This window comes from Ochotona curzoniae, unplaced genomic scaffold (assembly GCF_017591425.1).
Source record: "Ochotona curzoniae isolate NIBS_2020 unplaced genomic scaffold, NIBS_Ocur_1.0 contig_883, whole genome shotgun sequence".
Lineage (NCBI taxonomy): Eukaryota > Metazoa > Chordata > Mammalia > Lagomorpha > Ochotonidae > Ochotona > Ochotona curzoniae.
The window spans coordinates 72,673,014-72,686,349 of record NW_024466599.1 but is presented as its reverse complement, the minus strand read 5'-3'; the positions used below and the strand labels follow the sequence as shown (position 1 = coordinate 72,686,349).

Here is a 13,336-nt window from a genome sequence, read left to right as displayed (position 1 = left end):
TGCTTTCATTCAAGAGTGTAATCGAAATGAAAACATTCATAGCAAGCACTAAGGAGACCTCCCAATTTCTTGTAAAGGCCATGCTTCAATAAAACTGAACACTCAAGAAGGAAGAGATAGAAAAAGCAATGATCAAGAGCTTTCAAATGTATTACAAACCTGCACAAACATTACCTACACACACACACAAAAAAATATTTGGAGGAAATTGAATACAAATCAGGTCTAAATTGTAAGATAATAAATTACACTTTTTAAATGGAAATGCATCCAGTGCATGCATTATTCAGGAAGAAGAGAATAAAAACTAGCAAAGGCCACGTTCTAGGAGGATATCTTAATGCTTTACTCATACTAATGAATCTAATTATATACGTCAGTTTGTTTATTGTTTCCATTTTCCCAACAGAGAGCCTGAGTTCTGAGAGTTTAAGTCACACACACAGATCATCTAACTGCTATATATAGAGGAAAACACGGCTGAATGTAAGCCATGCACTCTCACCTGGCTCATGCTAATTCAGATGGCCACATTAAAATTCAGGCGCAACAACAAATGAAGTTGACTTAGACAAAAATAATGCACAACTTTTTCAAAAATGGACTACACCAAAGTACGTCGAGAGGAAAACAATGACATTCAGGAAAAAGCACAGTGAACAGAAAAATAAATCCAATGATATACTCACAAGGAATCTGATTTCATATCTCTGTTTCAACTGCAGAGATTTGAAATCTTATCAGTCGAAAAATCCGGTTGTGTATAGTTTAATGAGACCCATCCAAATGAAAATGATACAGTTGATTTGAAGGTAAAAGTATAAGAGTAGATATTTAAGAAATGCTGAGGTGGAAAACACGTGTAGAAAAAAGTGTGTCAAAAGTACCAGTTTCATTTCAAATGCCAATAGTATTCAGAATAAAGAAGGCAATAACATAAAAAGTAAAGGCAGAACTCACTCCGAAGATGTAAGAGTATCAAACCGGTATGTACTTAATGGCATAGCATCAAAACATAAAACTGACAAAGTTCTAAATATTAGCTGTTACTGTAATCTGATAGATTAACTAGCCAAAACATAATGTTTCTGAAGATTTTAATACCATAATTAGAAACTGGACTCAATTTTTTTGTGTATTTGTCCGTTTAGATTCAAGCATTTGTGTGAAAAATCCTATACCCAATAAACAGATAGTACACTTAGTCTTTCATTCCCTAAGTGGCCAAAGCTGCTGCACTGAGCAGATCCGAAGCCAGGAGCCCAGAGTCTCTTCCAGGTCTCCCATGCGGGTGCAGGGTCCCAAGGCTTTGGGCCGTCCTCAATTGCTTTCCCAGGCCACGAGCAGGTAGCTGGATGGGCAGTGGCATTGCAGGGACAGGAACCAGCACCCATATGGGATCCCAATGTGTTCAGCTGTTAGGCTACTGAGCCAGGCCCCAAATCACATACTGTTACGCTTACTGAGTTAAAAGTTAAATCCTAAATAATTATAAAGTTAAAGTGAAATATTGCAAGGTAATTTGAGAATGCTGAATGGTGAATTTCAGTGAAAATGCTATTATCACAGCTGGCCAACGCAGATGTTCAGCCTAGCAGTTAAGATGTCAATCAAGATGGCTGTGTCCTATATTAGATGCTCTCAGTCCAATACGGCTCTGGCTTCTAGAGCTTGCTTCTTGCAGCAGAGATGCTGACAAGGAGCAGGTGTTGGTTCTGCTCACTGGGGACCCTCACCATCCACAATAGAAAAACGGATTGAATTTCTAGCTTCGAGCAACTGAGGGCATTTGCACAGTGAATTATTGGATAAGAGCTCTGATCTCTCTTTATCCTATCTCTTCAAAAAAATTAATTAAATAAATCAGAAAAAATTCAGTTAAAACTATGCAATTAGGGCCCAGCGCGGTGGCGCAGTGGTTAAGGTCCTCGCCTTGCACGTGCTGGGATCCTATATGGGCGCCGGTTCTATCCCAGCAGCCCCGCTTCCCATCCAGCTCCCTGCCTGTGGCCTGGGAAAGCAGTTGAGGATGGCCCAAAGCTTTGGGACCCTGCACTCACGTGGGAGACCTGGAAGAGGCTCCTGGCTTCAGATCAGCATAGCATCGGCCGTTGCACTCACTTGGGGAGTGAATCATTGGACGGAAGATCTTCCTCTCTGTCTCTCCTCTCTGTATATCCGCCTTTCCAATAAAAAAATAATAAAAATAAATCTTTAAAAAAAAACTATGCAATTAAGTAAAATAGGAAAAAGAACATACTCCTACCCTTAAATAACATGTAATGTCATTTTCCCCAAAACACCCATTTGGATAATGAGAATTTATCTTTCAGAAGAATTTAATATGATGTGATTTTGGCTCACGAGGCATTTATTCAATATCATGAGGACTAAATTGATCAAATTGACCTTAAATAAAGTTTAATTTGGGACCCAGCGCAGTAGCCTAGCGGCTAAAGTCCTAGCCTTGCATCCGCCAGGATCCCCTATGAGTGCTAGTTCTAACCCCAGCGACCCCACTTCCCATCTACCTCCCTGTTTGTGGCCTGGGAAAGCAGTTGAGGACAGCCAAGGGCCTTGGGACCCTGCACCCATGTGAGAGGTCTGGAAGAAGCTCCAGGCTGCTGACTTAGGATTGGCACAGCTCTGGTCCTTGCGGCCGCTTGGGGAGTGAATCATCAAATGGAAGATCTTTTCTCTCTCCTCCTCTCTGTATTTCTGACTTTGCAATAAAAATAGATAAGTATTTTTAAATGCATAATTAATTAATGAGCTAAGTTTTTGATTCAAGAACCAGATAAATTAAGCCTAAAGAAAGTAGGAGTAAATAAAGAACAGAAACAGATGAGTTGGAAGCCAAACAAAAACTACTATCCGAGATATCCTAAATGAACTTAGGAGAACTTTGATCATAGAGAACAATGACTAAACAATACTAGGAATAAAAAATAGAACACAGACGCAGGTAGATTGGATTTTAAATCATAAAATAGCATTCTTGTAACAAAGCTAAAACTCAAACAAAATAATGATTTTCTAGAAAATCTGAATCATTACAAATGACCCGTAAACTCACAGGTAATCTACACACAATGATGAAGTAGCTGAATTAATTGAATCATTAGTCAGGAGCGATTCATATACCCAAATCATCAAATGCACTTGGCTTTACAATCTGATAAGGAATGAATCATTTTACACAAAAAGTTCTTTGTGTACCTCCTAGGGCTTCAAGAGGCCTGAGAGAATTCTCTATGAAAGAAAGCATCCCATTGACATTGTTGCCCTTGCTAACATCAATACAGAATAACACTTTCAGTTGGTGAAACATTATCTATTATTTTAAAAGTTGCAAAAACACTTCTGCAATGAAGTGGCATGACAAAATTGAAGAGACAACTGAAATGTTCCTTATAAAGAGTGCAAGAGAAAGGCAGTGAATCATCCTTCAGAGAGAAGAAAATATATGGATGGCCTAATGGGGATATGTACAGACTTTGAGAGACAAAGTAGTCAAATGACATTTTTAACATCATTCACAACTAACACTACCAGAAACAACCTGTCTTAGAAGTGTGCTCCAAGTAGGATTTGGCTCAATAGTGAAGACCTTGACCCTCCTCCAGCGATCACTCATTTGGCAAATACACGAAGCATAAAACAAATAGGACAGGCAGAAACAGGCCAAATGCCAGCATAAGACTTTTTCAGAAATCAAAAAAATCTCTTTAATTCAGGCATATATGAAACCCTGGAGTTTTACTTTTCAAATTCAGGAGATCCTGTAGCTCAAGTTCATGGGCCAACCTGCTTTCTGACTTAGCCTTAAAGTAATAACAATTCAACTTGGCCAGTGGAAAGGGAAAAGCAAAGGTAAAAATTCTGCATTTTTAAAACCCCAAGTTTTGGGGTAAAGAAAAATAAAGGGCAGACCAATTAGTGGTACATAGCTGCAGAAGCAAACAGAGTCCTTCCCAATCCTCCGACAGGAGCAGGCACTGGTACGGTGAAGACGTCACTTGGATACCAGCATTCCACACTGGGATACAAAGATTTGACTCCCAGCTCCACTTCTACTTCTAGCTTCCTGCTGATGAGCACTCTGGAAGGTGGCAGGTGACGGTCACACAATGGTGTCTCTGTTACCCAAACATGAGACCCTGATGGAATTTTCCACTCCTGGTTTTGAACTGGCCCAAGCCAGGTTGTTGTTGGCATTCATCTCTCTCTCCTCTCTCTCTCTCTCTCTCTCTCTCTCTCTCTCTCTCTCTCTCTGTGTGTGTCTCCTCTCTCCCTCCCATCCCTATGAAAAAGGAAATTTTTAAAAAAGACCTCAACCCACAGGGATTGGCATTTGGAATTCCTAGGAAAGAAAAGGTACTCCAATGGCAGGAGACCCAACACTCTGTCCCTGCGACTTTAGCAAAGATAGAGTGCACATCCCTCCCCAGCCCTCCGAGTTCACCTACATTAACACACATCCCACTGATCCACTTCATGGGCAAGGCCAATCAGAGATGACAATCTAAAACACACCAGAGAATTTTCTTCTTATTTATTTGGTTATCCACTCTTTTGGAGTGTAATACATCAGCCTTGGGTACAGAATTTACTAAGCAGAGTGTGTTAATAATGACTATAAAAATAATGAACGCTGTTCAAAATGTAACTATTAAAAGTGTAAAACCAAGAGTGTAACTATGGTGAGTTCCTCAGGGAAAGGCAAATTAGGAAATGTGGAGTAGGTGTTTGACATGGAGGTTAGGATATGGCTTGAGTGTTTGTCTTTAAGTCCAGCTCTGTCCTGACTATGGCTTCTTGCTCTTGCATATCCTGGGAAGCGACAGGGGCAGCTCAAGGACTTACGTCCCTCTCACCTGTTAGCAAGACTCAGATTGAGTTCTTGCCTTTTAGCTACAGCCAGGCCCAGACCCTGCTTGTTAGCAGCATTTGAGGAGTGAACCAATGGATGGGAGATCTTTCTCTACACTCTCCTCCTTTAAAATAAATCAAAATAAATATTTTTAAAAAATCAGAAACTTCTCATTTCAGCTTTTGCAAGATATACTAAATGTATAAAGTTTTTAATTTTTTTAACCTATTTTACATGTACGTGCACACACATAATCCTCTTAGGAAAATTCTACAGAGTCACTTAAAAATTTTTTTTAAATATATTCATTTATTTGAATGGCAGACTTAGAGATCTAAGTCTTCACGCCACAAATGGCCACAACAGCCACAGATGGTCCAGGCCAAAGTCAGGAACCCAGAGCCAGGAGTTTCTTCTAAGCTTCCCATGTGAGTGCAGAGGCCCAAGTACATGAGGCCATCTTTGGCTGATTCCCAGGCCATAAGCAGGGAGCTGGATCAGAAGCAGAGCAACTGGGACATGACTTGGACGCCAGCACTGCAGGCAGTGGCGTAACTCATTTCGTCACAACACAGGTCCCAACGTTATTTTTCATTTACCCAATAATTAGCAAGACAGTTTTTCCAGGTAATCAGGTAAAATAATGAAAGGTTAAACTCAATCACTCAACACTTTATCAAAAATATATTCTTTACTTCTAACTGGAATATAGCTAAGCTTATACTATGCTATTGTCTAGAAAACTTGTCTGAGTTCCCCAACAAGCAGTAGATAAGCGGCCTACAAATGGCAGTAGGAACCTCCACTTTGGAACACCTGACACCTTGGTTAAAGAAATCACAAGCAATGTTTCTCCATGCTCTCTGGAGCAACTGGCTTCAAACACAAGAGGTACAATGACATTAAGAATGCCTCAAACGGTAACCTAGAGGCTAAAGTCCTCCACTTTCATGCCCGGGATCCCATTTAGGTGCCACATTATATCCCAGCTGCTCTGCTTCCCATCCAGCTTCCTATTTGTGGCCTGGAAAAGCAGTCAAGGGCAGTCCAAGGCCTTGGGACCCTGCATCTCCATAGGAAATCCAGAAGAAGCTTCTGGTTCCTGGCTTCACATTGGCTCACCTTCAGCCATGGCGGCCCACTTGGGGAGTGAACCAGTGGACAGAATATCTTTCTGTCTCGCTTTCTCTCTGTAATTCTGATTTTCTAACAACAACAACAACAACAACAACAATAAATCTTAAAAAGAGTGTCCCAAAAGGAAATCACAATGTTTCACATGCATTAGCATGCGTTATTACAAAGCCGCATATCACCCTGCACAGATCAATTCACTCCCCTTCCTAACTCCACCAAAGTAACAGCTTTGGCAAGAAAAAAGTTACGATAGAAACTGTGAATATCTTGAGGACTGCTTAATATGTTTTAGAGGTGTCCTGTGGTACCAAAAAAGTCTTGTCCATAGCCAAACAGAAGATTCAGGGCCCTGGAAAGGGCAGGGGATGAAATTAAGATTTTTTTTGAGCATTTTCACATCCCTCTAGGAACAAAGTGAAAGATGCAGGGAAGGCCTTGGTTGTGTACAAGACGAAATTAGCCAAATGCCACAAGTGCCAGTTTTCTGCATCCTGAACCTCCACTTTCTGTTCTGGGAGCTATGCCCATCCCCTCACCCACAGCAGTGTGCACCTGCTTTCTCGAGCCTTCTTTGGATGGAAGCCTGGACATCAGTGATGTCATCTCTTCAATGCTGCACACACATGAAGGAAAGTAAAGTTGTAGCCACAGGAGGCGTTCACCATTGGAGAAGGTAGGTGAACAGACAGCACTCAGGGCAAGGTAGAATAATCGGCAGAGGAAAACACAGTGCAGGAGAGGACAAGCAGAAATGAAAAGTGCCAGGAAATATGATCACATCCGAGTCGGGAACACTGCTCACAGGCACGTGTGAGCTCTGACACCAACCAGTTTGAATGACTTTTCAGAAAATATCATGGAATTCAAGCAACATCGTCAAAACAAAATGAACAAAGCATGACAATCAGACAGCATGTACAAAAAGACAGTCCACTTGAAAAGGGTTGAAACTAAGAGTAGAGATACAGAGGAGCCATCCCAGGACAGTGGAAAAGGAGCCGAAGTGCCAGCAAAAGCAGGGTTACTGCTGTTACCCTCGTGTGCTGTCATGACCAACTGCTACTGCCGATGGCAACAGCCACAAGGTGCTTGCTGTTTGCTCAGCACCGCTCCAGGCACGTTGGACACAGTCACATCCTCCAGATGGAACAAGCTTTCCGGCCGGACACAGAGTTGAGGATCAGACAGATGTGGCTGGCACCGTGGCTCACCACCCACCGGCAAGTTAACCTTCTCATTTCTCAGTCACTTCCTATATGCAACAAGATCATTGCATCTACCTGCAACGGCGGTTGTGCAAATGAGAGATAATGGACTTAAATGCCTACTAGCAGCTGTTATTAGTGAGATTAATCCGATTAAAATCATCAAGAGTGAATAATAGAGGAAGGAGTTGGGATAGAAAAGGCAACCAATGAGCCACCTTAGGAACAGGGCACCGAAGCAGCCATCCCATGATGGAGGCTCCAGGCTCAGAGCCAGTGCTTGAACAGGACATCGCTGTGGGCTACCCTCAATGTGCCTTTGGAGCCAAAGGGCTTCAGCGTCTACCTCTGCCAAGTTGCAGTAACAATGCCTGCGCATTGTAACATGCAGGCTTGTTGCAAACACTGCCGGAAGAGATGGCGTCTCCATTTATTATTAAAGACCACAAAATTATCTACAGATGCTTATCTGCTTGATAGCGGGGGATGTCCATCTGTGTGTACAGCATTGCTCAGGTAGAATTAAAACATTCTGCCAGTAGGACCATGTAAAAGACGGACAATTATAGACTGTGGAATCATTACATAGTACGCGGTTCCTTGGGTCCCCGTGAATAGAATCTTGGTCATTTAATCTGACATTGAACGTGTACTCCACGCTTACTTCCCACAACTTCACCCTCTCCTAATCCACCTGCTTTCCACCAATGCATTCTTCGCTTCAGACTTCTCTGGAATGTCTTCCTGATCATCTCCAACGGATGGGATCTTGGTCATCCTTGAAAGTTCTGTTTAAACGCTGCTCCTTCGCCTCCCTCCAGTCCTGTAGGTGTTTCATGCGTGTCTCCCTCTATTAGCATTCTCCTAGGCTGTAACCTTAGTAGTAGTCATCTTTCTCCACCTGTCAGTAAGCTCCTTAGGAGAACAAGCAATGAATGTGTCTTTCCATCATTTATGAATACCTGCCTCCACTGCCAGGACAAACACAGAAAACATACGTCAGGCATACGCTCATTTGTCCTCACAACTTCTTCCACATACTGCAACAGCGATTAATAGATGTAAAGAATTTCTTTTTCAAGTCCTTAAAATCTACCTTTAAAAGGAACTATCGTGATCAAATGTAAAATATTTTGTTTTGTTTTGTTTTGTTTTTAATGTGAGGTTGGGGCAGTAATGCGGAAGAGAAAAACACATTCTAAAATTTCTGAGATTAGTGTGAAAAGTGGGTTAATTCGCTTTGAAGTATCCAGTTTGCCAGGCCTTAGTCAATCCAAAAGCAAATGCTTCCTGGAGAGTGACAGCCAGAGCCCCAGCCCCAAAGAGGGAGGAGTCGGGGTGTTGCTGCAGCAGCTGCAGGTCCTCAGGTGTGGCTGGTCCCCTTCCGTGTCTCTGCCCAGGTACACCTGTCTTCAGCATCCAGGTCTTCAACCGTGTCAGCGCAGGTGCTCGCCGGCGTCTCTCCCTTTAGGTGAAGCGGCCACCCTTCGGGCTTCCTGGTGTCCCTTGCCTTTAACAAATCTTCCCTCAACTCAGGCAGAGGGCTGTCCAACTTGGTCTTCCATGTAGAACTGAGCAGCAAATTCTAGTCTGTATGCCCGCACAGTATCCATTTCAGAACCCAAGCATGAGAGTGGCCCTTTGCGGGGGCCCTCTGCAGACAGCACAAGTCACCTGTGGCCCCCACCTGCGTCCACCGGGGGAAGGCCACGACTGAGAGGTCGCATCACCCACCCCGTCGCCCTTCGGGGGTGCCCCGTCTGCTCGCCCCCACCCGCGGGTCCAGCTCACTCACCAATCTTGGCCAGGGAAGCCAGAAGGATCCACAGGGTGATCTCGAAGGGGATCTGCACATGCGGGTAATCCAGGGTGAACACGGGCAGCCGACTTTCCTCAAATGGTGTCGTTCCCGGGGCCACCACGCTCGCGGGGCTGGGCGGGCTGGAGCTGCTGCCCACGGCCCTCTGCGCACTCAGCAGGGTCTCCGCCAGGGCGCCCGCCGGTCCCACCACCTGCAGGAGCAGGAGCAGCGGCAGCAGCCGAGGCTGTGGCGAAAGCAGGCTCCGCCCGGTGTTCGCGGGCTCCATGGGGTCCGCAGCGGGTGCAGCCCACGAATCAGACGCCTGGGACTCTGAGCCCTCAGCGCATCACTCCGGAACACTGCCCCGCTGCTCAGCCCCGGGTACGGCGGGGCAGTCAGAGTCACCTCCCGGCCGCCTGGGCACCGGGTGTCTTGCAGCCGGCGGCCTGGGTCCCCGCCTCCAATAGGCGCACCAGCCGGAGGAGGGACGCGCGCGGCTCCAAGAGGCCACGACAGGGACGCTCAGCCGCCCTCGGTCGCCCTCCGCCGAGGCTGCAGTCCCATGCCGGGTCCGCGGCTCGCCGGCCGCAGTGGCAGGCCCTGCCAGGGGCGGCCCGCAGGCGGGGGCGGGAGCGGGGGCGGGACGGGCGCGGCGCCCGGGCCTCGGGGCGGGAGGACTCGAGGCCCCGGCTGGCGCACGGCGCACCTGCCCGAGCCCTGGGGGACGAAGGGCCCGGGGCCGCAAGGGCGAAGGCTGTGCTCCCTTCTCGCTGGCACTGCGTGCTAAAACCTGCCGCCCACGGAGCTGGCGAGCAGTGGGTGAAATCGCCGTGCAGGGTGCACGGTGGCCGGAGCTGTCTCCGCCCCGGAGGCAGCGTCGGGCGTCCATCCAAGGAAGGGACCGACGCGACCCACGCGTCGCGCCCTTTCCCCCGCAGGCTCCTGTAAGGGGACACCCCGGTGCGCTGGGCACACGGGGAGGAGCCAGCGGCTCGGTGCGGGGGAGCAGAAGCCGAGTGGGTAGAGTGGGGGGGGGGGGGGGCTCTCGGTGCCGCCTGGGCGCACTGGAGCTCTCTGAATGTACAGAAAGTTTCAAAAAGTCTCGTGTCTTTGTTTGCTTTGCGAGAGTTGTCAACCCGGGTGCAAGGCATTCTCCCCGGGCACTGAAACGGAATCCATTTCTTTCCCTCCTTGTAGCGTGTCTCATTCTGGGCAACTGTAGCTTCCTCTGTCCCCTGGTCTTCTCCCTCCTCCAGCTCACGGGGAGAAAAGTAAGAAAGTAAGAAAAAAGAAAAATCTTTTTCTGTTTTTAGCTCAAGAGGTGTCGTACATGTCCAAGGGCATCGAGCAATGTAATTATTTCATGGAAAACCAGTGATTTGCCTAGCTCAAATGGACTTGCTCTTGCTAATTACAGGACAGGATCAGGCTGTGGTTTGGGGAGGCAGGGATGGGGGCAGCGCGACTCTGCTGCAGGTCACAGGGCTGTAGCTCCAAGCCCGGGTTCCCTCCTACAGCGCCTAAGGCTCCAAGGCTGTGCCCCCGTTGTCCCAGTGTCTCTAGCATTTCAAAGCTGAAATTTCGAACAAAAAGCAACTGGACGGCCGCTCTAGCCCCTTTGATATTCATGAAATAGAAATCTTTCCCTTTTCTGCATTTAAAAAAAAATATTTTAAAACATGTGACACCCCACCATCACCATCACCAACTATTCAACAATCACGAAGTATTTCACAACCAAAGTGGGTTTTTTGGAAGTTCTAACGCGGGGTTAGAGGGTACAGAAAACAAAGCAGTTCTCCACCTGAGCAGGTGCACTGTCGGAACAGTTATCTGTAGACCTGAAAGGAAATGCAGGGGAAAGTCCGTGCTGACAAGGACAGAGGATTCTCAGAGAAGACATAGAATACTGCAGTTAATATTTTATCAACATTCGTTTTCCCCAAGTGCAACAGAGTTGGGTCTCAGGATATTCTATCTTCTTAAAAAGAATCACCATTTCTTCCAAAACTCAGCCTCTAATTCCTTTTTGATACGTTTAATAGCAGTAGTAACTTTACATATCTTTGGGAGAGAAGAGGGAAAAGTAAGAACTAGTTTTTGTTTTATTTTAAATGAAGTTCTGAACAAGGCGCTGGACTTCTACATTTTGTTCATTGTTACAAATATGCAAAGTCAGAGGCAGCCATTTTTTTAAGAGCTATTTATTCTTATTGGAAAGGCAACTTTATGGAGAAAAAGAGAGACAGAGAGAAAGACTTTCCATCCATTGGTTCACTCCCCAAGTGGCCGCAATGGCTGGAGCTAAGCCAAGCTGAAGCCAGGAGCCAGGAGTTTCTTCCGGGTCTGCTATATAGGTGCAGGGTCTCAAGGTTTTGAGTTCTCCTCCACTGCTTTCCCAGGCCACAAACAGGGAGCAGGATGGGAAGTTGAGCAGCTGGGAAATGAACTGGTCACATATAGCTTACCAGGTACATGCAAGGTGAGGATTTAGCCACTAAGCTATCATGTTGAGCCTGAGGCAGATATTCTTGTATTAATTTTATTGGCGAAGAACTACAGATGTTTAAATGTTTAAAAATGTTTAAAACAGACAGACAGACCCACTCAAGTTTACAAAGCAAACAAAGAAGGTTTTTGGGATAAATGTGCACTCAGATCTGCCCATCTAATGCTGGTTTCATCCAACCCTTTACTGTAGTGAGTCATTGCCTAGAAACTGCAAGTTAGTTTTTCAGGTGCTTTCAAGCTAAACAGCACTATTTCAGTCATTGTTTTATAAAGCGATTAGCAGAATAAAGTTTTTAATGGTTATAAGTGGAGAGAAGCAGCTTTGCAAGCTAAGCGAAGTTAGAGGTCAAGTTCACATTCACTCAATGGTTTCTATGAGCTGAAGTCACACAAATTCTGTTTAAGAACCAGAATGGTGAATGACAGCTCCAAATTTCTGGAACCTTAATGTCCATAGGAACAGCGGTTACAGACTCTAGTATATATTTAACTTCATGAATCTGTGCTGCTGCAGTTATAAAAGTGATTCACTTTTCCTTATAGTTGGAAAAGGATGGCCTTTTATTGGGTCTTGTCATGGAAAGATGGCTTTGTGTGAGCAACGGTCCTTCTTGATTTGCCGAAAGCAGATTGAGTTCTAGAGTGCCCCTATGCCAACCCAGCCCTAGGAGCTCAGCTCCGATGGTGGTCGCACCGTGACCCACTGCGATGGTGGTCACACCGTGACCCACTGCTGCTGCTGTGGGATGATTCAAGGCAAGAATCCATGTTTCCATCACCTTAGTCTCTTAGTGGTTTCTCCGTGCTTTCTAGAAACACCAAAACCCCGCACTTACTTGGCATCTGTCTTTCCGTAGGCTGTCCAGCTTTATGAAGTTTGACCAACATTCCAGATTCCCTCATGCCTTGGGGTCTTGGCATATCTATCCCCTTTCACAGCGCTTCAGTTGGCTAACTACTCTTACAGCCCCAAATCAAAGGTAATTAACTCGAGGAAGTCTTACCTGGTATCATTTTTATTTTTCTGGCTTACTTGGAGTTCTTTTTAAAGCCCTTGAATACCACCCATACCTTTTCTTCTCAACACTTCATCGTTTCCATTTTCTTCCATCAAAAAGCTTCATGAAGCTGAGCAGATCCTATTGGTCTATTTTATGAATTCTTTCATCCCTGGCTTTTTAGCATAGTATCTGGAATATGGCAAGTATCCACAAAATATGTGTTGGATGAACAAAAATGTGACTTGGGTAAAAATGAACAATTGCCATGCCTTAGGGAACCGGCCTTTCTTGGGATTGGGTTGGTTGTGCAGGATAGATATGAACTCGCCCTAGTTTCATGTGCAATGCTTCCTTCCAGCAGTACCTGATTCACCTTTTGGGTTCTCCCATGTCTATTCCTTCTACCTAAACACTGTGAGAAGCCAATCACATCATGAGGTTTCTAAATGTTTTCAGACATAATGATTACCTAGCTTAAGATTGACCTTGTTGCGGCATCAATGTACTTGCCAGGTATTTATTAATTCTCTCAGGTAAACCACTTAATGCTTTGTTTTCCCTTTGATATAAAACGATCTGTTGGAATAATACATGCACTTCAAGGAGACCTTAAATTCCTGTAACAGGAATCAGCCAGCTAGCAAGCAGGACAGCATCTCCAGAAGCCTTGGAAGTCACTTTGAAATTCTTGTGTGCAAAAGGTATATGTCTGCTAGCAGTGTAGAGGCGTTTAGTATCATCACCCAATGCAGGACTGGTCTTAAATTCTTTCTTGTTTCACTTCTTTCACTGAAAACCTCTGGATGAC

The 13,336-nt window shown here is 45.3% G+C and overlaps 1 protein-coding gene across 1 annotated transcript in view; it reads right to left on the bottom strand.

Moving 5' to 3' along the window:
- The window catches only part of SLC9A2 (solute carrier family 9 member A2), a 94,192-nt gene extending 84,731 nt beyond the window's left edge, over window positions 1–9,461 (bottom strand). Inside the window, exon 1 of the mRNA XM_040994148.1 lies at window positions 9,011–9,461. Coding sequence (XP_040850082.1) covers window positions 9,011–9,302 — 292 coding nt within the window. The 5' untranslated portion in view covers window positions 9,303–9,461. The remainder of the gene's footprint in view (window positions 1–9,010) is intronic.
- Window positions 9,462–13,336: the final 3,875 nt, after the last annotated feature.